Genomic DNA, 22441 nt, shown 5'->3' with positions numbered 1-22441 from the left:
AATTTGGTCATTAAAAATAAAAATAAAACAACTTGAGTCACGCAGAGATAAGAAATTGTTATTTTTTTGGCCAAGTCATCGGTCCTCGAGTTAGTTCTATTTGAAGCTTTGACACTTCCAAAGTCCAAACCATAACAATATATATGAATCGTAAAATCTATTTGAAATGCTAATACACTAACACCAACAAGGGCTGCAATAGCACATTGTTTTCTGTTTTACTCATCATCTACAGTCTTTGCATCTTCAAAAAGTAAAAACAAATGTTTTAAAAAGGTCTGGAAGAAGAAGCTATCAGAGGCCGAGGATTCGAAAGATGCGTCAGAAATCAAGAAGGCTAACGGCATGGTGGTGCTGTACGATTCCCTGCAGCTGGCACACAAGTGTATCCTCAACTCTTTCTATGGCTACGTCATGAGGAAGGGGTAGGAACTTTGTTTTGTGTAAAGTTTCATCATCAAATTTGCGTGAAAATAACTGTTTTGGATATTATGAAATTTTCATATTTATCATCAATTCTGTGTTAGCCAGAACACGTTAGACAGACATTGCAGGTTGCTTTTAATACTTTCCACTGGAAGTGCACAGCACAGAGGACATTAATTGTCAGTGGATTTTGGTCTAGACAAAATATAGGCATCCAAATATATTCAACATGATCTAGCAAAGTTCACATTATATCACAGACATTCTAAGAAGGTGTGAGTTTGCTCCCCACTAAAACCAGGTGTTTTTTTATACATTTATTGAATTTTGCTTGTGTTTTCGAGATGAATTACCATGATATAAAATTTTGTTCCAAAAACATAATTGATTGTCTTTAAAATAATTTCCTTTTAAAGCCTCTAATCTCTTGAAAAAGAGGATAATTTTATAACAATGTATAGCACATCAAGAATAGTGTGATGAGATAGTTGATGAACCTGTTCTAAGTTTGAGAAAAATGGGCATGTTTTTCAATTCCATCTCAGGGCTCGCTGGTACAGTATGGAGATGGCAGGAATCGTGTGCTTAACGGGTGCCCATATCATCACCAAGGCCAGGGAAATTGTGGAACAGATTGGGTAAGCCTTTTACATAAGATTTCCCAGTGTACGCATGGCATAAATTTACTTCTTCTGTTACAACTCGTGTAGACTGAACCATGACTGCAGCAAAACTTGACAAAAAGGCAGACGAATATTTTCATTGAAGATTTTTTAGCAGGGGAACTTTTGCCTGCCTTTTGGGGTAATACGTTCCTTTTAAAGGAGGAATGGCCCCAAAACCAGGCTGAAATATGTCTACTTAGTAAGACCATTTACATGTAGTACGATGATGTACATTATGTATTTCTGGGAGAGTGTTTCTAAGGTATTTATTGTACAAATGAGCTTGTTAGTTTATTAAGTCATAGGTGTAAATGGTAATTTTGATCGCTGGTAACCCTGTTGCTGGTAACCCTGTATCATTGATGGGGTATTGCTTGCTGATGCATATGTGTGAAGTAAATGATGGAACACATTATAGGTAAAGTTATTAGAGTTTGAACTTTTGTTCTTAATATCAACCGAAATTGGATGGGAATAAGACAATATTGCAATCGTTCAAGGTCCAAGAAAGTTGCTTGTAATATTATTTCTGGAATATTTATAATATTCTTTATCTAGAAATAAAACACTTTCAAATGATACTATATTACTATGGGTCACAAGACATCCAAAATTCACACAATTACCTTGTACAAAATAGCAAGACAAAATTACATGGGCCTCTTACATGCCATTCCTAGGCGTCCCCTCGAGCTGGACACAGACGGTATCTGGTGTGTGCTGCCTGCGACGTTCCCTGAGAACTACGTCATTAAAACCAACAACCCCAAGAAACCCAAGGTCACCATCTCCTACCCTGGGGCTATGCTGAATGTCATGGTCAAGGTAAAATACATGCATTGCATAACATACGATTTTAAATTATATTACAGGAAATTGTTTGAAATATTGCATTAAGATTACTTCTAGTATAGGTGTGGTTGCTAACTGCAGACTTAATGAAACAAAGCGGTTAAAGATTGTTAAAATCGGTAATTATGCCCCCACAAAGTGGCGGCATATAGGGTTGCCCTTGTCCGTACGTACGTACGTACGTACGTCCCGAAGATTGTTTCCGATCTAATTCTTGAAAACCGTTTGTCCAATCCTCACCAAACTTTAAACACATGTTTGTGACCATAATATCTTGATCAAGTTCGATAGTCATGGAAATCGCTTTAGTCATTTAGGAGTTACGGCCCTTTTTTGCCAAAAATACTTCAAAAATCATTATGGCTTATTTTCTGTGACAAAAACCCGAAGTGGGGGCATCCGTGTCCTATGGACACATTTCTAGTTTATTTATGGTAACACCCTCTTTTTGGCTACTGGTACATTTCTACCAATCTTTCAATATGATCGGCAGTTTATCAACAATCCTCTCTGCTTACAGGTCTTCAAAATCTCACTTTTACCTAGCTCTCAAGTGCAATGTTCATATTTATAGGACTTCTTCACAAACGACCAATACCAGGAGCTTGTCAACACTGATACAATGGAGTACAAGGTCCGCAATGAGAACTCCATCTTCTTTGAGGTTGATGGGCCGTATCTCTCCATGATTCTCCCTGCATCAAAGGAGGAGGGCAAGAAGCTGAAGAAACGATATGCAGTGTTCAACTTTGATGGCTCCCTTGCTGAACTGAAGGTCAGTGTGGTGTTGTTGTCCATTCAAAGTGCATTGTAAGTTTATGTTGTTGACACAACAATAAACAAGTTAAATACCTATTCATGTTGTCAACTGGTAAATGAAACGGCCATTTAAATGGTCAATGTGTCAATGAATTTAAAAAATAAAAATGTCTCTCCGATTGTGTTAAAAAATAGTAACTTGAAACTGCCACCTTTTGAACCTTAAGGCTATTTGAGAAATTATGAGACTTTTGACTCAGATAATTTTAATTTACGACTAAAATCCATATTAAAATGACCCCCTGAACTTAAAGTTAAGCAAAATAGATTCAGAAATGATCTTTTCTCAGTATTTGATCAACACCCCAGGTATGGTGAATTGTTTCATATGAACTAGGTATCCACCCAATCAGTACCATAATGTTGCCTTCTACAGGGGTTTGAAGTAAAACGTAATGGTGAGCTTGAGCTGATCAAGATCTTCCAGTCATCGGTGTTTGAGGCTTTCCTTAAGGGGAAGACCCTGGAGGAGTGTTACAGTGCAGTGGCCAAGGTGGCAGATTACTGGCTGGATGTGCTGTTCAGCAAGGTGGGTAGTTTTAGTAATAATGGGCTTCTTTATTCTTTCAGGGTTAACAAAAGCCTTACACTTTTGAAGTACCTTTGATGTTCTTTTACATATACCTTACGTAATAAACTTATTTTTTTCTTAACAAGACATGTTCAAATACTTGATGATATACTTTGTCCACCATGTTTGCAGGCAGCGAATATGCCGGACTCTGAGCTATTTGAGTTGATCTCGGAGAAGCGAAGTATGTCTCGGAAACTCGAGGACTATGGATCCCAGAAGTCTACCTCCATCTCTACGGCTAGAAGACTGGCAGAAGTACGCTATTTTTCTTCATTGTTTCTCATTCAGACAACTTTAAAAACATGTACTTGTTGATTCTAGCTAGAATGTAAAAAAGAACTAATCTGTTTTGAATGACATGTTTTTTTAGTCTGCTTCTGGGGTACGGACTTCAGTGGTGTCAGTATTCTTATGCTGGAGATTGAAACTGAGCTTATAGTTTGTGTCAAGCATGGAACTTTCAGCAAGAAACATTTCTTTTGTGTTTCTCTCTACATCTATATGTCAGATAATTTTATGTCACTAAATTAAGTTTTGGCTCTTCTTTTTTAAGAAGATAAGTCAAATAATATTCAAGCAAAGCCATGGAATTTTTGGCATAATGCAAAACATGTAGCATCGATTATAACTCTAAAAGCAATAAAAGAATCAATTGAACAAGGTATAATTATTGCAAGAAATATAAGCACATCTGAAGCAAGGCCCATAGTTTTGACATTGTTAATTGTTGACTAATGCCTTGTTTGGCTGGGGGAAAAAAAGACTCAATAAAACACAAGTCTGTCTTGCTGTTTTGTGTACAGTTTCTGGGAGACCAGATGGTTAAGGATGCGGGTCTTAGCTGCAAGTTTGTCATCTCCAAGAAGCCCGAGGGAGCACCCGTCACGGAAAGGTCAGTTCTGTTCCTCTCAATTTTTTTTTTTAATGGTGATTCTATATTCCTTTGAAGCTTTATAATATGAAGCATAGATGGTATGTATGAAAATTTATGGAACAAGTTTGAAATAGTACCTAATAATTGGGGCTTTTGGGAAGTTTTTTTAACTTTTCTGATAAGAATTCATAATATGTATTAAATGGCAACAAAAGTATTTGTATGTGTGCTTTATCTGAAGGGTATCATTTCAGGGCTATTCCCATGACCATATTTGAGGCTGAGCCTGGTGTGAAGAAGCACTACCTTAGAAAGTGGCTAAAAGCCCCTGGAATGAACAGTTTTGACATCAGAGAGGTGAGACATACGCTTCTTATTCTGTGAGCAGCAATATATGTAAAAGTGCGGTATTCCAGAGGGATTCTTCAGTCAGAGGTCCTGTGACCCTCATGCAATATGGTGTCTCTAGTTCTGATATGGGGTGTCAATGAAATGGTAAACGCTCATTGACAGTTTCTTTTGGCGTTCCCGAGGATGCACTGTTCTGCTAGTTCAAAATGGGAGTCCCTAACTTTGAACTAGCATAAAATTGGAGATTTCTGCATCAGGGTAATCCCTCAATTCACTACTACTTTACAGTCTTTGTAGAAACAGACAGAAATATATATATATATATATATTTAGTCCCTTGGAAAACATAGCAGAATCAGTATGGTTTTCAATCTAAGAGGCACACCCTGAAGTATCAGTTGAGACTTTTTTTAGACAAGAATGTTTTAACCAGGTTTCTTAAAAGAAGTTATCATGGTTAACTGATTAGGGTTTATCGGTTTTGTTGGGTTTTTGGGGTTGGTAAAAAATGGAATAAGGTTTATTTTCAAGGAATTACCTAATACATTGAAACTTTGTATTCAGGAAGTTATAAAGGTGAAGACTTACATTGGAATAGCATTTGAGGTCATAGGCATAAAGGTCATGGTTGCCTATAGAAAAATGCTTGTTGCTTAATACTTCATTGGAATTGATGTGTACAGTAGTGATGAAACATGTGTAGGAAGCTTTTGTGAAGACAAACCTTGTAGTCTCTTTTGAGATAAGTTTGGTCAAGGTTGCTGATACTAAAATAAGAAAAAGATTGTTTCTTTCATGAACATTAGAATCAGAAACTATTACATTTAAATGATATTGAAACACCTGTATTTTCAGATTTTAGATTGGCAGTACTACATAGAGAGATTGGGAGGCACTGTCATGAAGATCATTACCATTCCTGCAGCTCTGCAGAATGTGAGTTTCTTGAAATTGCATAATAGATTTAGAATCCATATACAAGGTTTTATGATCTTTGGTGACAAGGAAAAATTACAACTATTAAAAAAAAACACCATTTGCTTATTATGCCCCCTAAGGTGGGCATATTAAAATCGCACCGTCCGTCCGTGTGTCCGGCTCAATAACTCGTGTCCGGGCTGTAACTTTCCCTTGTATGGACAGATTTTAAAATAACTTGCCACATGTGTTCCACATACCAAGACGACGTGTCGCGTGCAAGACCCGTGCCCCTACCTCTAAGGTCAAGGTCACACTTAGTGTTTATTCACAATGGAGTGCTGCATTTGGACATAGAGTGTAGGTTGTCGTGTCCGGGCTGTTACTTTCCCATGTATGGACAGATTTTAAAATAACTTGCCACATGTGTTCCACATACCAAGACGACGTGTCGCGTGCAAGACCCGTGCCCCTACCTCTAAGGTCAAGGTCACACTTAGTGTTTATTCACAATGGAGTGCTGCATATAGGACATAGAGTATAGGTTGTCGTGTCCGGGCTGTAACTTTCCCATGTATGGACAGATTTTAAAATTACTTGCCACATGTGCTCCACATACCAAGACAACGTGTCGCGTGAACGACCCGTGTCCCTACCTCTAAGGTCAAGGTCACACTTAGTGTTTATTCACAATGGAGTGCTGCATATAAGGACATTGAGTATAGGTTGTCGTGTCCGGGCTGTAACTTTCCCTTGTATGGACAGATTTTAAAATAACTTGCCACATGTGTTCCACATACCAAGATGACGTGTCGCGTGCAAGACCCGTGTCCCTACCTCTAAGGTCAAGGTCACACTTAGGTGTTTATTCACAACAGAGTGCTGCATATAAGGACATAGAGTGTAAGTTGTCGTGTCCGGGCTGTAACTTTCCCTTGTATGGACAGATTTTAAAATAACTTGCCACATGTGTTCCACATACCAAGACGACGTGTCGCATGACAGACCCACGTCCCTATCTCAAAGGTCAAGGTCACACTTGGGTGTTTATTCACAATGGAATGCTGCATATATAAGGACATAACAGTGTTGGTTGTCAACTATGGGTGGTATTTTTTATGTTTAGAGGCAATTTAAAATAACTTGCCATATGTATTTGACATGTAAAGGCAAGATCAACTTTTCATGTACTGACCTTGTTCATAGGTCAATGTCACAATCGGGGGCATTCGTCACATACTGTGACAGCTCTTGTTTTCTTCTTGCTTTTGTTCTAACCTCTAGTCATTATAAATGTAAAATTTCCTCATTTAAAGTTTCTTTGATATGCTGACAGTGGTTGCTTGTCCACATGTGGAGTGGACTTTTTGTCATGAAGGTAAAGGGTCAAAATATAATATTTCAATAGTTGTACTGAAGTGTCAAAACCCAGCTTTGGATCCTGACAATTAAAAGCCCAGTAGCTATGGCTCAATTTTACTTTTAAATAGAAGTTAATCATAGCATCGCTTTTTTTTCTACTGCAGGTAGCCAACCCAGTTCCACGTATAGCCCACCCCGACTGGTTACAGAAGAAGTTACTGGAACGCAATGATGTGTTCAAACAAAAGAAAATCAGCGAGATATTTGCAGCGGCTGCTAAACCTACACAGGTACTTTGAGCAAGCCAGAAAAGCATTTTACCAGTGCAGAGCTTGTTCTAATTTTGACCACTGTCTTTGGACAGAATTAACTGAATCGCAATCAAATGGATATGTCACTTATTCCTTAAGTTAATTACACATGGATAATTAAACGTAAATCATACTGACTGACACTGTATATTTTAATGTGTATCATTCAGGATGACTCAGTACGTTTAAACGTGTTATCTTACAGACTGACACTGTATGCTTAAACATGTATCATACAGGATGACTTGGTCTTCAAGAAGCCAGCAGCAATACAAGACATGGAAGATATTGGTTCCAGGCCTGCGGTGGGTCCCAGGGGAGTGGCCACCTCTAACAAGCGTAAACGCACAAGTGACGAGTTCTCACAAAGTCAGGATGACTCCCAGCTGGACGGTTCCCAGTCATGGAGAGATGCGTTGGGCCCACCACCATCAGCAGGAAACACTATGGTTTGTAGAATATTGCAGGGTTTAAAATAATCTCTTGTCCATTGTTGTGTTTAAGTTATAATATGGTTGGCAAACCTATCCCCTGAAAAAGATTTCTTGCTTGAAAAGTACTTGAATTTTAGGCTGCTGAATGAGAAGTTCTTGAATTTGCACAAAACTTAAAACTACTTGATTTATTTTTTTTTGTCTTGAAAAGTGCATGTATTTTCAGAAATAGTGCTTTAATTTTCTTAATTTTCCTTGTTCTGCTTAAAAGAAAAGTGTCTCACTCTGTAGTAAAAAAGGTCCATCATTACAAAAAAAAAGATCTTAGTGGACACTTGGCTTGTAAATGTTTAGGCGGGAATCTGTATGTGTGACGGTACAGGTTTTAGACTTCAGTGGTACAATTTACATGAGCATCAGTCTATATCCTGTTCCGTTTAGTTTTATGCTGTGAAGGTCACTGAAAATGTGAATGTCTTGCATTTCAACTATCAACTGTAATAGAAGGAGGGTGAAAGAGAAAAGAGCTGTGCTAAATAATCTCTCAGAAGAATTAAGACAATTAATCTAAATCTTAAAAGACAACTAATGCTTTGACAGGTCACTATGTCACAAATATGTGTTATTTTATAGTTTGTTATTTAAGACAGTCCTTGAATATCGAATAGATGTTCTTGAAATATCTTTGAAAACTCCTTGAATTTTATGCCAATCTGGCTGTATAAACCCTGGAGAACAATATCGTATGTTGACACAATTACGTCCCAGGTCTTACGATGTTATTAAGTTTCAATTGATTGGGTCCATTGTGGCAATATGCTCGAGTGAAAAGCCTCAAAAGACCAATAATGACATAATAGTCAATCTTGTGACATACACATTTTTTTAAAAACAATCACACATTTAATATTCAGGATGAACAGTTAGCATGGCTGGCATACCACAAGAAGAAGTGGGCCATGCAGATTCGTGAGAGGAAGGAGAGCAGGAAACGACGACGTGTCGCGTTTGACGACGGGCCATCACATATGCCGTTGACCTCAAGTAGTCGTGGTATTGGAGGGTTCCTGAGGAGAACTGCCCGCTCCATCATGGACATGCCCTGGCAGATTGTACAGGTAATGGGTATTGAGTTCGGTAGTGATGTACATAGAATAATTGTATGTAAAGAGTTGTACTGAAAATTTGTCAGTGTCTGCTGGCCTGGCATTGTGTAGAATGTAAGTTGAAGACAGTGAATGATTGTAATATTTTCTAAAATAATCCCTCTAGAAATACCTGTGAGGGAATTTATTCCATTTTGTGACTGAAATTCTTATAATAATCATATTTTCTATTGCATTGTAATAAATTGCGAGCCTCAATCTTCTTTTGGATTGACTTAGGACTGCTGTCCCCATTAAAAGCATAATTTTCTAGCATGACTAAATTCACTGAAGTTGCCTGTGTATTTTCTCTTGCTTTAATTCATCAAACATATATTTCAGTTGATAGAGTCAGGTCACCCCGGTCAGTTCAAGCTGTGGGCCCTGATTGGCAGTGACCTACATGCCATGAAGCTGAACGTCCCAAGGATCTTCTATGTGAACCAGAAAACTCCCAAGGTTGGAGAAGGACAGTGTAAGTTTGTTAATATATGTATATGTATGTATCTATGTATTATTACACACTTATTAAAAAAAAGATTTGTGTGATTCTATTTACATGTAACTCAAGCCATGTTATTTCTTTGGAAACAAGATGTTTGAATACAAAAAGGGAACTAATGTTCTTGCTATATCAAATAGAAGTAACACTCAAATGGCATCTGCTATCTGTTAGTTTGACTTTGTTTTTCACCTGCATTGCTGTAGTATTTGAATTGCACAGTTGAGAAAGCCAGGACAACTTTATGTGCAGTTTTAAAAAGTATGGATTCTTCATGCTACTTTAAACAGAAAATTGTTCAAACTTAATTTTCAAATGCACAGTATGGCGAAAGGTGATAAAGACACTACCTCGTGCCCACCCAATCATGAATCTCTATGAGTATTCCGTACCCGAGGATGTGTACCAGGAGCACATTAACGAGATCAGTGCGGACCTCTCGTCCCCGGAAATTGAGGGCGTGTATGAGACACACGTCCCGCTGCTGTTTAGGGCTCTTGTGCGTGTAGGGTGTGTTACCATGGTGAATAGGGACTTCTCCAAGCAGATGGCTGGACGGGTAAGTTTGAAATTATAGTTTATCTTTGTTTGAACTTAAAGTGATATGTTTGAAACATGTAAAATTTGAGAATTATTGTAAGAGTGGAATTCATTTAGATTCATTGCAAAAGTTGTATCAAAGTCATTTGAAAGGTTGTTAAATAGTGGGATCTTGATCTACCTTGGTATTCGGTATTTATATGGCTTGGATAGTGTTTATATTGTATATGAAACCAATAATATGGACATTTTCTATCTGATAAAGTGTTTTTTGACTATTGAAACAGATGTTTGTCTTAGGCAATATGATTTTCCTCTCCTTCATGTAATTTCACACAATTTTCTGGGAAATTCATTTGGCATTTTGTATATATGTATATTTTAAGGAGACCGACACGTTTGAGCTGGAAAATTTGGAGTTCCGGACTCTTGCACAATTCTCGTACCTTGAGCCAGGATCCATCAAGAACCTGTACCTCTATCATCATGTCTGGTAGGGACCACCTGTTACTTGTGAAATACATCGAATGATGTTTTTTACAAATTTGTGTTAGAACCTTATTTTTCTTATTTTCCTTTGGTTAGCTTTAATTTTGATTCCATCTGAATATAATGATGAGAGATGAGTTGATGTCATAAAATACTTCTATATCTATATAAATCTTGGTTTACTTTCAGTGGCAGTAAGATGCTGTATGGATTGTTTTTCCCCATGTCCAAAAAGGGAACTATATTTGTGGTGGACACTGTCCGAAGTGATCAGATGCCGAACGTAAATGCAATGTTCAATGCTGAAAGAAATGTCAAGTAAGGGTTCAATCTTTGCTTGTAACTAATAAGAGTATTTTAGGACTATGGATTATAATTAAATTTTGTTTATAATAGATGATGATAGAGTACCTGCTTTGAGGTATTTGTTTTCCTCTTCCAGGGTATCGCAGGGTAAGGATGAGGCCATGTTGCCGGAGGCTGGCCACAAGTTTGACTATAAGCTAGAGAAAGATGTGAACCAGGTGTTCCGGACTGTGCAGAGAATGCTGTCAGCATACAAGGACGAGAAGCGTGGGCCAACGTACATAGCCGTACAGTCTTCACTAGGTACGTGAGTTTTGGTCTTATTTAAGGATGTTAACTAGGTGTTTAAAACTGTTTAGAGAATGTTGTCTGTGTACATTAGGATGAAAAAAGCGAAATTTTATCGTATTATGTTAAACACCCTTAATTTATTATGTTCATAGTTTGATGATTTGTATTTATTATATGACCTAAACTTGAAGAAACCTTCAAGAACATATTTCAGGTATATGTTAATGTAAGTTAATTATACAGTTATGATTTTTGGTGTAAATTTCACGGCTGGTTTTGCAGATTTCCAGCACCTGATAGCTGACATGCCAGGACTGGGAGATTTCCCGCTAGTACCAATACACATATCTGACAGGTGGGTGGTGTAATGTTGTCAGTGTAATGTATATAACAGACCCAAAACGGGATGGTTTAATATAGCTTTATTACATTCATTGGCCACTACATCCCTCCTTTACATGGATTTGATTTTACTTATAAGAAAAAAGATTAATAAATTGTATACTGTGAAATCATTAATGTTCGTGGGGCATTAATGTTCGTGGTTTTCGTGGGTAGGGTGATCCACGAATTAAAGATCCCACGAAATATAGACCCTCTATTCACTTTTTCAACTGCCATGTTATGTACATACTAGTTGATTCGTTGAAGAAGTCGCAGTATACAGCGTTTATACCTCTTTCACTGTATAATAAACCAAATCGATTCAATGCGTTTTTAACTTTTTATGAACCAAATGACAGTAGCACATATTTAAACGTGTGCTGTTAATGAAAATCTCCAGGTTTACAAGATGTGCGTAATGAGTGTCGGTACTCGATTTTTTTATTTAATAAAAAAAATAATCGATTACATTGGAGGTTACTGAGTACAAAGTACAAAACAACGCGTTCAATATATGTATTAAACAAAAACGTGTGAATAAATATTGAAATGATCTTGTTTACTCAAATATACGCACCTTTTCGGTGTTTTCACAGTTTGCAAAATTCTTAATTGGTATTCAATGGCTTCCCCTATCTGTATTTATGATCCGGGTACATCATCTTTTATGACCTTAATCCCCAATCTAATCGATAATTGACATGGGTATATGCACTAATTGGCATCTCGTACCACATTAGCGAGTGTCATAAACCGTGTGACGTAGAAGACGAAAACCACGGACGAGCGGGTGGAGATTATGCACACGTTCGCATATTAGTTGTGTTTTTTTTTTAAATGAAAAACCACGAATTCAAGTACCCACGAAAATGTATTTTTTCGGCAAACAACGAAATTTCATGCCAACAAATATAAATGATTTCACAGTAGACATATTTTCATGAATTATTCATAAAACGTATTATTTCTTTTTAACAGAAACTATAATTTTCTTAAATATCATTGCAATAATCAAATCACTTGCAACCATGTATTAAAATAAACAAGATTATTGTCTGTCTATAAATTAACCTCTGACCCTTTTTCCTCACAAATTTAGAAAATGTCAAGTAATAAAACTGTCTAATAGCACACACATTATAGATCATTAAGAACAAGCATTAAGTTCGAATGTTAGATAATCCGGCTTGTTCCTATAACATTTAAGATGATATTATGTAAATGGTTTAACCGGGAAGAGATTTCCCAGCAAATGTTTGTTTAATTATCATGATGTGGTTGTAAATCAGTTTCGGATCTCTGCAATGTTCTGGTCTATTCTACGGACCCTCCCAGAATTTTGAGGTTAATTGTTATTACTCCACGGAATTGGTTAACACACTTCACGAATTAAGTTTATTAGTATTTCTCATGGGAATAGTTTTTTTTATTATTGTTATTAACACTCTATTATTATCTAGAAACTCATTTATACTATGCAGGCATTATTATGGCCTGGATGAAAACGCAACATACAATTAACACTCATTCAATCGCGATAACGTTTCGGCTTCTGACGACGTCTGTTTGGTCGCTGTTGTTCATTTTCATTGTTTTGCTGCTCGGGCGGTCCTGAACGCTGTTTATGTTGTTGGGTGTGTGTGGGCGGTACAGGTACCAACTTAAAGTGTGCGGCGTCGCGTGTCATTTCACGGCCATCATAGCGTACTGTGACCATGGATCCCTTGCGTCTGATGACGTATCCCCATTTATGACTGAATAGCGTTGTTAATTTATTTTGTTTGGGTTGTTTAACAAGGACTGGATCGCCTGGCTGTAATGTACATGGTTTTGCCTTCCGTTTCTCATCGGCGTGCTTTTTGTTCTTTTGCTTTGATTTAGTGTCCCTTTTGCATACATATATATCATTTCTAGGCACGGTAAATGTTGGAAGCTTTGTCTTCATTTTGTGATTGAACATTATTTCAAATGGCGAAAGTCCTGTGTTTGGATGTGGGGTTGATCTGTAATTCATTGTCGCAGTTTTCATTGTTTTTACTAGTGGCTTCATAAATGCTTCTACCAATCCGTTGGCTTGTGGGGCTAGTGGGGTTACCTTCCGGTGTTAGAACCCGATACTGTTTGCAAATTGCGTAAATTTGTGGCTATTGAACGGCGCTCCGTTGTCGGATTTTACCACACTTGGAATTGAGAACATTACAAAAATTCTTTCAAGGTGCAATATGACATTTTGTGCAGTCAGGCTTGTTAACTTATCAACTAATGGGTATCTACTGTAGTCACAGATAACTACCATAAAATATTCTCCTGTGGGAAACGGCCCACAAAAATCAACTGACACTTCATCCCACGGTTTCTTTGGTAATGGGCTTGGCTTGATTGGTTCTACCGTCGTTTGTGGTGATGCAGACATGCATGGTATGCAATTCTTGCATTGTTCGTCGACTAATTTGTCCAGATAGGGGAACCAGCAGGTTTCTCGTAAGAGCGCTTTTGTTCTGTTTCTCCCTTGGTGACCTTCGTGTACTAGGTTAATTACTTTTGATTGCAGGCTGTTTGGGATGCACAGCCTGATTCCTCATAGTAGAACGTTTCCATGCTCTGTTGACAGGACGGTCAATTTGTCTGCAAGCTGCTGATAACAGTTATAGCTGCCATCACCGGCGCATGTTTGCTTAATCCACGTGTTGTTTTGAAGCGCGGACATTATGCATGTCAACACACAATCTTGGGCTGTGGCACTTGCCACGTCTTGAAGATTTAATGACTTGGGCACTGCGGCATTGGCAATAAAATCCACATATTCCTCAACTATGTTTTCGTGTGAGTAATTATTGGATATCGGGAGCAGTAATCTGCTATCATTTTATTTCCATGCATGTGCTTGACTGTAAAATTGTAGGTGGTAAGTCTCAATTGCCATCATTGAAGTCTAGCTGACTGTATTTGTTTAGAGTTTTTGCATATTGAGAGCAGGGGTCTGCAGTCGGTTACTAGCTGGAATGCCTTTCCATACAAGTAAATGTGAAAATGTTTGCAGCCCCAAACACATGCAAGCATTTCTCGTTTTGTTTGGCTGTAACGCTTTTCCACTGGCGTCAATGACCGGCTTCCATATGCGATCACTTTGTATTAATATCCCTGATATTCCATTGGGGCTTGCATCTACACAGAGTTCTGTGTGTTTTTTCGGGTCAAAGTAGCTCATCACTGTATCGCTGCATAGCGCGTGTTTCAGCTGGTCGAAAGTAGTCTGCTGCTGATTTGTCCATTTAAAATCGCTGTTATCTTTCAATCAATCGCGCAGGGGTGCCGTAATTGTAGAGTACTTGTCAATGAACTTAGAGAGGTAATTGGTCATACCTAAGAATGACCTTAATTAACTGATGTTATTTTGGTGGGATCGGGACTTATGCCTTTGTCCGAAAAAACAAAGCCATAGAATTTGAGGTTTTACCAAATTCGCACTTCTGCTTGCTTATTGTGAGATTTTTGTCTTGCATTCGTTGTAGTACGGCTTCCGAGTCTCCGATCATGTTCGTCACAGTTTGGTACGTGTATTATAATGTCATCCGATATGTTCAATGTTCCCTCGAGACCTGTTAGCACTTGTCGTATTTCATTCTGGAATATTTCTGGCGCTACGCTTAAACCGAAATTCAGTCGTTTGTACCTGTATAATCCGACATGTGATGCGAACACTGTCATGTTGCGTGACTCCTCTGACAGCTCAAGCTGGTGAAATCTTTTATTAAAATCCACTTTGGAGAACACCTTTGATCCGTTTAATTCCAGGATTATGTCATCAGTTGTAGGCACTACATGACGCTCACGTTTCAATGCTTGATTTGCTTTTCTCATATCTACACAAAGCCTTATTAGGTCTGGAGCGTTCAGCTTTGGTGCTACAACAATGTTCGAAACCCAAGGTGTCGGCCAGTCCACCTTTTCAATGACATCTTGCTGTTCAAGTCGTTTTATTTCCTGTTCCACTTTTTCTCACATGTGGAATGGAATGCTTCTAGCTGGTTGTGCTATAGGCACAACGTTTTCATCAACATGGAACTTGATTAGTTTGTCTTTTAATTTGCCGAGTCCAGTGAACACGGACTGATATTTGTCACATAATTCCTCGTATTTGTTACTGTTCACTGAGTTTATTACTGGCACATTACCGAGTTCAACAGATGTCTGGTAACTGACTTATGTCACTGATGATCCCTGAACAACGTAAAATTCTGCTGCTGTCACTTTTGATTTAGTTTCCACTGTAAATGTATATTTGCCTTTTATAGTTAACGGTTTATTTTGTGCAAATGCGAACACTTCTTTTGTTAACAACATCTTGGCTGATTATGTTTATTGAACTTCCAGTATCAATTAGAGTTTTCGTTTGAACACCATTTATGCTTAATATTATCTTTGGCACTTTGTTATATGTCAAAACCTTGACTCTAAATAATGTGTCTGTATCCGACATTGAATGCTCTTTTTTTGCCTCATTTTCCACCTGGTCAGTTCCATGAACCTGAGCCTTACGCTTACGTTTTCTGCATACGCCAATGAAGTGGTTTGGTTTGCGACAATAATTACATGTGGCTCCATAGGCTGGGCACTTGGTTTGGTGTGGATATATTCCGCCACAGTTTCTGCAGGTTTGTCTTGATTGTGACTGTTGTTGACGTTTTCTTTGTGCTGCTGGTGGATAGCTATAATTTGCATGTTGTGATTTTATGTGTCGTAGTGTGGCTTTTATTTTGTTTACATCGCTGTGTTGCGGTTCCATTGCTTTGGCTTGTCTGTCCGCAATTTCTCTTGTTCTTCCCATTGTTAAAATATCTTTAAGTGGCTTGTCTTCTTCCAGACATTTTAGTCGTAGTTTCTTTGACCCACAGCCTTGGATGATTTGGCTCTTTATTTCTCTGTCTTCGTCCGAAAATGCACAATTGTCTGCCTTTTGGCGAAGGCGAGTTGCAAATTGGTCTGTTGTTTCGGTGTGATGTTGTTTTAGGTTCCTAAATTCGAATCGCTCGAACTCTCTGTTTTTCTTTGGTTGGAAATAGCCTGTTAACCCATGCTTGACGTCATCGTAGTTTGAATCGCTGTCTCCAAGATTCAATGTTTCATATATTTCGAATACTTCATCTCCGGCATAATGAAGTAATAACGCTTTCCTCCGTTTTTTGGAGTCAATGCTAAGTCCTGTGAACAAATTTTGTCACGTATTTAGTCCATCGTGTGCCAAGGGATGTTTCCTCCCCGTACACATCAAATTTCGGGAACGGCGCTAATCCAGCCATTGTGCGTTAATCCTGACACTGACGTATTTCATATGTTAATCTACTAGCACTTTAATCCTCAATCCTCGTTAAATGTTGACAGTATTAAAAGAAAGGGGTTAAGCTTTAAATAGGGAAAAAAATGCCTTTTTGTTGATTTATGAAAATAAGCAAGAAAACAGTTCTAAATAATGAAGGAATAGATTTGATAGGAGTAGAAGTTATAAAATACAAATGTAATAGGACAGGTGAAAATAATTTGTTCTCTAAATTTCTTTATGTAATATGACTACCTGCCCATAGGTACAAATCTTGTTAATAGTGTACATGTTGTATGTTTTACAGTGAGAATCTGTACAATGTGTTGGACTGGCAGAGGGTGGGATGTCGTCGGATGCTACAACACTACATGAATGTGGACATCATACTGCAGGTAAGAGACCAAAGAATAAGCAACGTGTTCATAATTTGCTCCGACTCCTAGATCTTGCAGTTTGGGATTCCGTCAGTCTTTTAATTCATGTAGAATTATTGCCCGCATTCTAAAACTTCTTTCTGAATTTTGCTTAATTATTGCTCATGAAATAAATGTTATTTGAATATTTTTTTTTCTGTATGAATATGAATTTCATTGTCCTTCAACTTATAACATAGAGAAAATTCATTGAAGTTAAACCAGTCCGAAGTTGAAAAGCCTAAATTGGCGGCAGTTAGTGAGTGGTATCAGGCGGCTTTATTATCACTTGACCAGTCTATATTTACACGTTTGAACAATTACAAGACAGCTGGTAAAATAGAATTCTAAGGTGAGTTGCATAGGCAGAGAGTACCACATAGCGGTTTGTGAGGGTGCTCTTTACCTTAGCAATTACCTGAATCAAACTAGATGACAGACCTGTTGTGCTTTTTTCTAGCCTACTGTTGCCTAGAGATATGTGTAAAGCGCTCAATGATTAACTTACCCATGATATCTGAATGAACCTTTCAAAGGCCATGATGGAGCAGTGCCGATACCTTCATATGCCTGTTGGTAACTTCCCTAAGGACATCACAATGGCCGGCTGTGACATTTTCTTCGCTAGACATCTGAACCGACATAACCATGTTCTCTGGTGCTCCCCGACGGAAAGACCTGACCTTGGTGGAAAGGAAGCTGACGATAATCGACTCGGAATTCAGGTGGAGAATTTGACAACGGAGATTAACAATGCCGGGGCATACTCCACTGTTTGTGTTGAGCTGGATATGAACAGTCTTGCTGTGGATACCATTATAGAGGTAACTTGGTTAAGGATGATATTTTTATAGGCCTATTCATAGAACTGGACACTTGATAGTTTCTTCACCTGCAGTGGATGGGTGGCATCCAGTATGTTTTCCAATTAATGACTTCAGGAGCTTTAGACCAATCATCACCAAATATGGTAAGAAAGTGTATGGGTATATTCCCTTGGACAAGTTTGGTATCTAGTCATATTGCTCAAGTTACTTGAAAGTTATCTCCTTTAACTGTATAAATTATCTAAAATCAGGCTTGTCTGATTAATTACTTTAGAGTCCTTTGCCCATATTAAGCATGAATGTGAATGGGCATTGTATCTCGCATAAGTTTGATTACCAGCCTTATTGCTGAAGTCACTGTTGAGTGTTCCCCCTTTAATGATAGAAATTTCCATTGGCAAAAACTATTTGCAGTGTCGGCTCTCTAAATTTGTCCGATGTACAACCACTTAGGCCTAAAAAAAAAATATGTCTGTTTCCTGTAACATGCTGAAAAAAAGATGGGTCGGTAGGTAGGGATTTTTTTTTTTTTTTTTTTTTTTTTTAATGTCAGAATGATCCAAATTCAAGTTTATTTCAGGTGAATTATTTTAATAAGAATTCAGTGTGATATATAGATTCAATCTTTCTGCCACTTATTAGCTAAAACTGCTAGCTTGACAGCCATCAAAACATAAAATACATCATCATTGTAATAAATCAAGACTAAGTGATTTTTTCACATCTATATAAAGGTGAAGCTTGACAAAGAAACAGCATTGTTTATCAGTTATTTTTAGCCATGGTACATGTATTTCAGTCGTAGAATGCATCCTGTTGAAGGGCAAGCCATGGGTTCGACTCCCAGCGGTGGCAACATTATGTGCAATTTTGAGCATTGTCAGTATGTTCACCAGGGAAGCAGTTCATCTTTAGACTTTGCAAATATAACCCAGTGAAAGAGTGAATCAAAGAACATTTAGACAATTTATTTTTGGCAAATGTTTTAAACAAAGCTTTCAAAATGCATACATTTTCTAATAATACGACATGGTATTATTGCACAGAGTATTTTAAGATAGACTGTGTAATAATATCAAGTTGTATTACAATTAAATGTACATGACAACTATTATAAAATAAAATGCTGTTACAACAAGAACAGGCAAGAATCTCCACAAAACATAATTTTATATCAATCAATACTTCGATTGATAAATGACTAGAATCAATGACTAAACCATTTAACTCTTAGAGGCTGTCAGAATTGTACAGATCTTTGGGACCAGTGTAGACCCATGGTCTACGCTGTTCACTGCTTTGACACTTAAACCTTACCTGCTGACTCGACAGCGAACAGTGTAAAATAACAGATTGGACTGGAATATGTTTAAATAGACTAGAATCAGTATCAAAAAAGCTTAGACTGACTAATAAAAAGTAATACCATTTTCTTTTTTAAACAGTAAAACAGCAAAACTAGTACACGTACAGTACCTTAAATAGTTTCCACAACTTATTTTTTTAACAATTTTCAGTGTTTTAAAAAGATCTGCTGTATTAGATCCACTGTTCATTCTGTAAAAATTTCAAGCACAATAATCAATGTAACTTTCAATAGAATACCTTGTTGTTTCTTTCCTTTTCTGGACTTGACTGGACTACGGGGGTTAAAACATTCCCAGAGTCAAAACTTGGTAAATTATGTTCTGACTCTGATGAACATATTATTTAGTTAATGCATCTTCGTTATGTAATCCAGTGCATCCTTGTCAAATTCCAATATGCACCAGCGATTGTTTAGTTGCAACGACATCTTTCTTACTTTAACTTTCACTTTCAGGTTTATCTTTTTTCCGGAAGTAAACAAAAACATTTAACGTTCCTATTGCCAGTATTGCAACATCGTATTTTTCATAAATGGCAAAACTATAACAGTTTTGTTATAGAACCACGGACCTATAAACCAGGTCCGTGATAGAACTAAACTATAACACTGACAACGATCTACGTAGTTCTCCTTTCACTTTCATTAAAATTGACAGGAAGTTAGCGTGCACCTGTTTTCCGTGATTTTTAGACCATGTGGTATGAACAATGTTTATTTTTCTGTTAACTCATTAAAAACTTATAAGAATATTTTTTAATTAACTGGAGATATAATAAAAAAAACTTAAAATAAATGAACAAAATATATCCTAGCATTGTTGTTTTTCAAAACCATTGCACTTAGCGAAAAAGCGGAAGGTATCCGTTAATTTGCATAATGGGCGGAGTTAAAATATTACGTCATTGAGTTTGAGTGCTGCTAATTGACAAGGTTACCGATCAGATTCCAGATCGATAATCACTTGTCACTTCGGGTGTAAATTGCTCTTGCGGGTTAAACAAACATTCAGATTATGCATTGAGGCTCCTTTCAGATGATACCGACTCTCACACCGAAATATCCCGTGTCAAAACTGATGCATATTACATATGGATGATGCGTTGATTTCGGGTCATTTATGATTCCTGTGCGTCAAAACCCGGGAGCTCGGGTCAATTGAAAGCCCTGCAGTTTAATGTCACAGCCATTAAGGTTTTTGCCATTGTTTCAATTTGCCAAACCGGAAACGTTTGTAACTATGCAACGATTCGGACACTACCAAAATATTTAAATTATCCTTGTCATCATAGGCCAGAGATCGCTAAAAATCTGACTTTTCGAATTTTGGGGCATAAAAAAATTGCAGTCGGCGGTAAAAAAATTACGGTCGGTCGGGTTACAGGAAACAGACATATTTTTTTTTTAGGCCTTATCCTGGTTAGCCTTGGCCAAAAAAAAAATGTTTAAGAAAACTTGTTGCTGGTAACAGGACAGTGACAGGCTTCCTAAGCTAAAGTGGTTGTAAACTAATCTGAATACTGCAATAGAAAGTACATGTTATCATATATGTTATCATATTTTTCTTTTTTCCCAGTCGTCACATGTGAATGATCAAGAGGGAGCGAGTGCTATGAGTTTTGACACAATGCCCCAGGCCAATATTGAAGAGCTAGTACAAGGACAGGGGGCAGCTACCATGATGACTAGCTACGATGAGACAGCATTGTGTTCCACAGCTTTTAGGTGAGCATAAAATGACATGATGCATTGTTTTTTTAAAATGATGTGATTTTTGACGTGATGTTCTATATTGAAGAGCTGATGAAAGAAGAGTGTACAGCTTGTCCTTCTTCACTTTTGCTGCGCTAATATATTTTGATTATGAATTAATATAAGTATATCTGAAAAAAAAAATGTTTATCCTATCATATTTCAATTTCAGGATTCTGAAGAGTATGGTACAGAGCTGGGTACGAGATGTAACGGTGCATTCCAACGTGTTTGCAGACAACCAGATCATACACTTCTACAGGTAATACCAACCCACATGATGGTACTGGGTTTATATAAATCATGTTTGTGAAAACAGAATTGAAAGTATTTTAGAATATTTGATTTTGTTGTAAACCATGATGGCCCATTTTAGCAAGATAGTTTTTGCTCATCAGGATTTCACCTTTAATTTGCTCAAATCTCTTCATACACTCAGTAAAAACAGACTAGTGTAGGTCTATCATCTTATTCTGACAGCTGCAAAGTTATATTATTGTCTATAGTACATGTATGTTGAATGCTTTTCCTCCCCAGATGGTTACGCAGCCCAAATGCTCTACTGTACGATCCTGCTCTCAGAAGGACCCTCCATAACATGATGAAGAAAGTGTTCATGCAGGTGTGTGTATATTCATTAATCTATTAATTACCGAAGGTATGGATAACCAGCCTTTTACATGTATGTATATGTGTAACTTTTAATTTCTAGAAAATCTTCCTTGAAAAATAGATTTGAAATCAAACTTTACAGAATCATTGATACTCCAGTTCTTATTGCTCTGAACTGTTGTTATATACAAGATAGCTTCCTGAAAATTAATACAAAGTAACCTGACACTGTTATGTCAGAGACCGTTTGTGAAGCAAAAATGAAATCATTTCCTTCTTTTACCCACACCATGACAAATGTTTCATATCTGTTAACAGCTGATGGGAGAGTTTAAGAGATTGGGTTTACCCACACCATGACAAATGTTTCATATCTGTTAACAGCTGATGGGAGAGTTTAAGAGATTGGGTTCCAACATTGTGTATGCCAACTTCAACCGCGTGGTCCTGTGTACGAAGAAGCGGCGATTGATGGATGCCCTGGCCTACGTGGAGTACATTACTAACACTATCAAGGGGAAGGAACTGTTTCATCTAATAGAGATGTCATATGAACAGTGCTGGGAATATCTTCTATGGCTAGACCCTGTAAGTTAACCATTTTCTCTTTAAGTAAGTTCAAGTAAGTTTTATGTGAAAGTAGTCTTGATCAAAAGTAAACTTTGAATCGTTAAGTTGACAACCTTTTATTATATCTCTTACCTTCATCAGATCAGAATTATATTTCACCATACAGTGGTTAGATACAAAGTACTTGGGGTTTAGATTTAGAAAAAGATGAAGAAAAATTGTGTACGGTGAAAGTTGTTTCAATTTAGAACATATCATAATCATCCATATGGTTGAAAGAAGTTTATAAACTAAATATTTGCTTCAGCACTTTCACATGTAAATTAAAATGAAGCCTA

General features: G+C 37.4%; 1 protein-coding gene across 1 annotated transcript in view; it reads left to right on the top strand.

The window, feature by feature from the left end:
* The window catches only part of LOC128234787 (DNA polymerase epsilon catalytic subunit A-like), a 46872-nt gene that overhangs the window by 18281 nt on the left and 6150 nt on the right, over positions 1 to 22441 (top strand). Inside the window, exons 19-42 of the mRNA XM_052949304.1 lie at positions 277 to 425; positions 972 to 1064; positions 1772 to 1916; positions 2518 to 2718; positions 3139 to 3291; positions 3466 to 3591; positions 4140 to 4228; positions 4465 to 4567; positions 5417 to 5497; positions 7006 to 7131; positions 7392 to 7601; positions 8501 to 8704; positions 9074 to 9206; positions 9557 to 9792; positions 10160 to 10266; positions 10452 to 10580; positions 10705 to 10871; positions 11142 to 11214; positions 16868 to 16955; positions 17513 to 17800; positions 20746 to 20894; positions 21094 to 21183; positions 21459 to 21543; positions 21918 to 22121. Of these exons, the coding sequence (XP_052805264.1) occupies positions 277 to 425; positions 972 to 1064; positions 1772 to 1916; positions 2518 to 2718; positions 3139 to 3291; positions 3466 to 3591; positions 4140 to 4228; positions 4465 to 4567; positions 5417 to 5497; positions 7006 to 7131; positions 7392 to 7601; positions 8501 to 8704; positions 9074 to 9206; positions 9557 to 9792; positions 10160 to 10266; positions 10452 to 10580; positions 10705 to 10871; positions 11142 to 11214; positions 16868 to 16955; positions 17513 to 17800; positions 20746 to 20894; positions 21094 to 21183; positions 21459 to 21543; positions 21918 to 22121 (3429 nt within the window). The remainder of the gene's footprint in view (positions 1 to 276; positions 426 to 971; positions 1065 to 1771; positions 1917 to 2517; positions 2719 to 3138; positions 3292 to 3465; positions 3592 to 4139; positions 4229 to 4464; positions 4568 to 5416; positions 5498 to 7005; positions 7132 to 7391; positions 7602 to 8500; positions 8705 to 9073; positions 9207 to 9556; positions 9793 to 10159; positions 10267 to 10451; positions 10581 to 10704; positions 10872 to 11141; positions 11215 to 16867; positions 16956 to 17512; positions 17801 to 20745; positions 20895 to 21093; positions 21184 to 21458; positions 21544 to 21917; positions 22122 to 22441) is intronic.

The sequence above is a fragment of the Mya arenaria genome, chromosome 5, assembly GCF_026914265.1.
Source record: "Mya arenaria isolate MELC-2E11 chromosome 5, ASM2691426v1".
In the NCBI taxonomy this organism is placed as follows: domain Eukaryota; kingdom Metazoa; phylum Mollusca; class Bivalvia; order Myida; family Myidae; genus Mya; species Mya arenaria.
The sequence above is the reverse complement of the archived record's forward strand: the minus strand, read 5'-3'. Positions and strand labels throughout refer to the sequence as shown.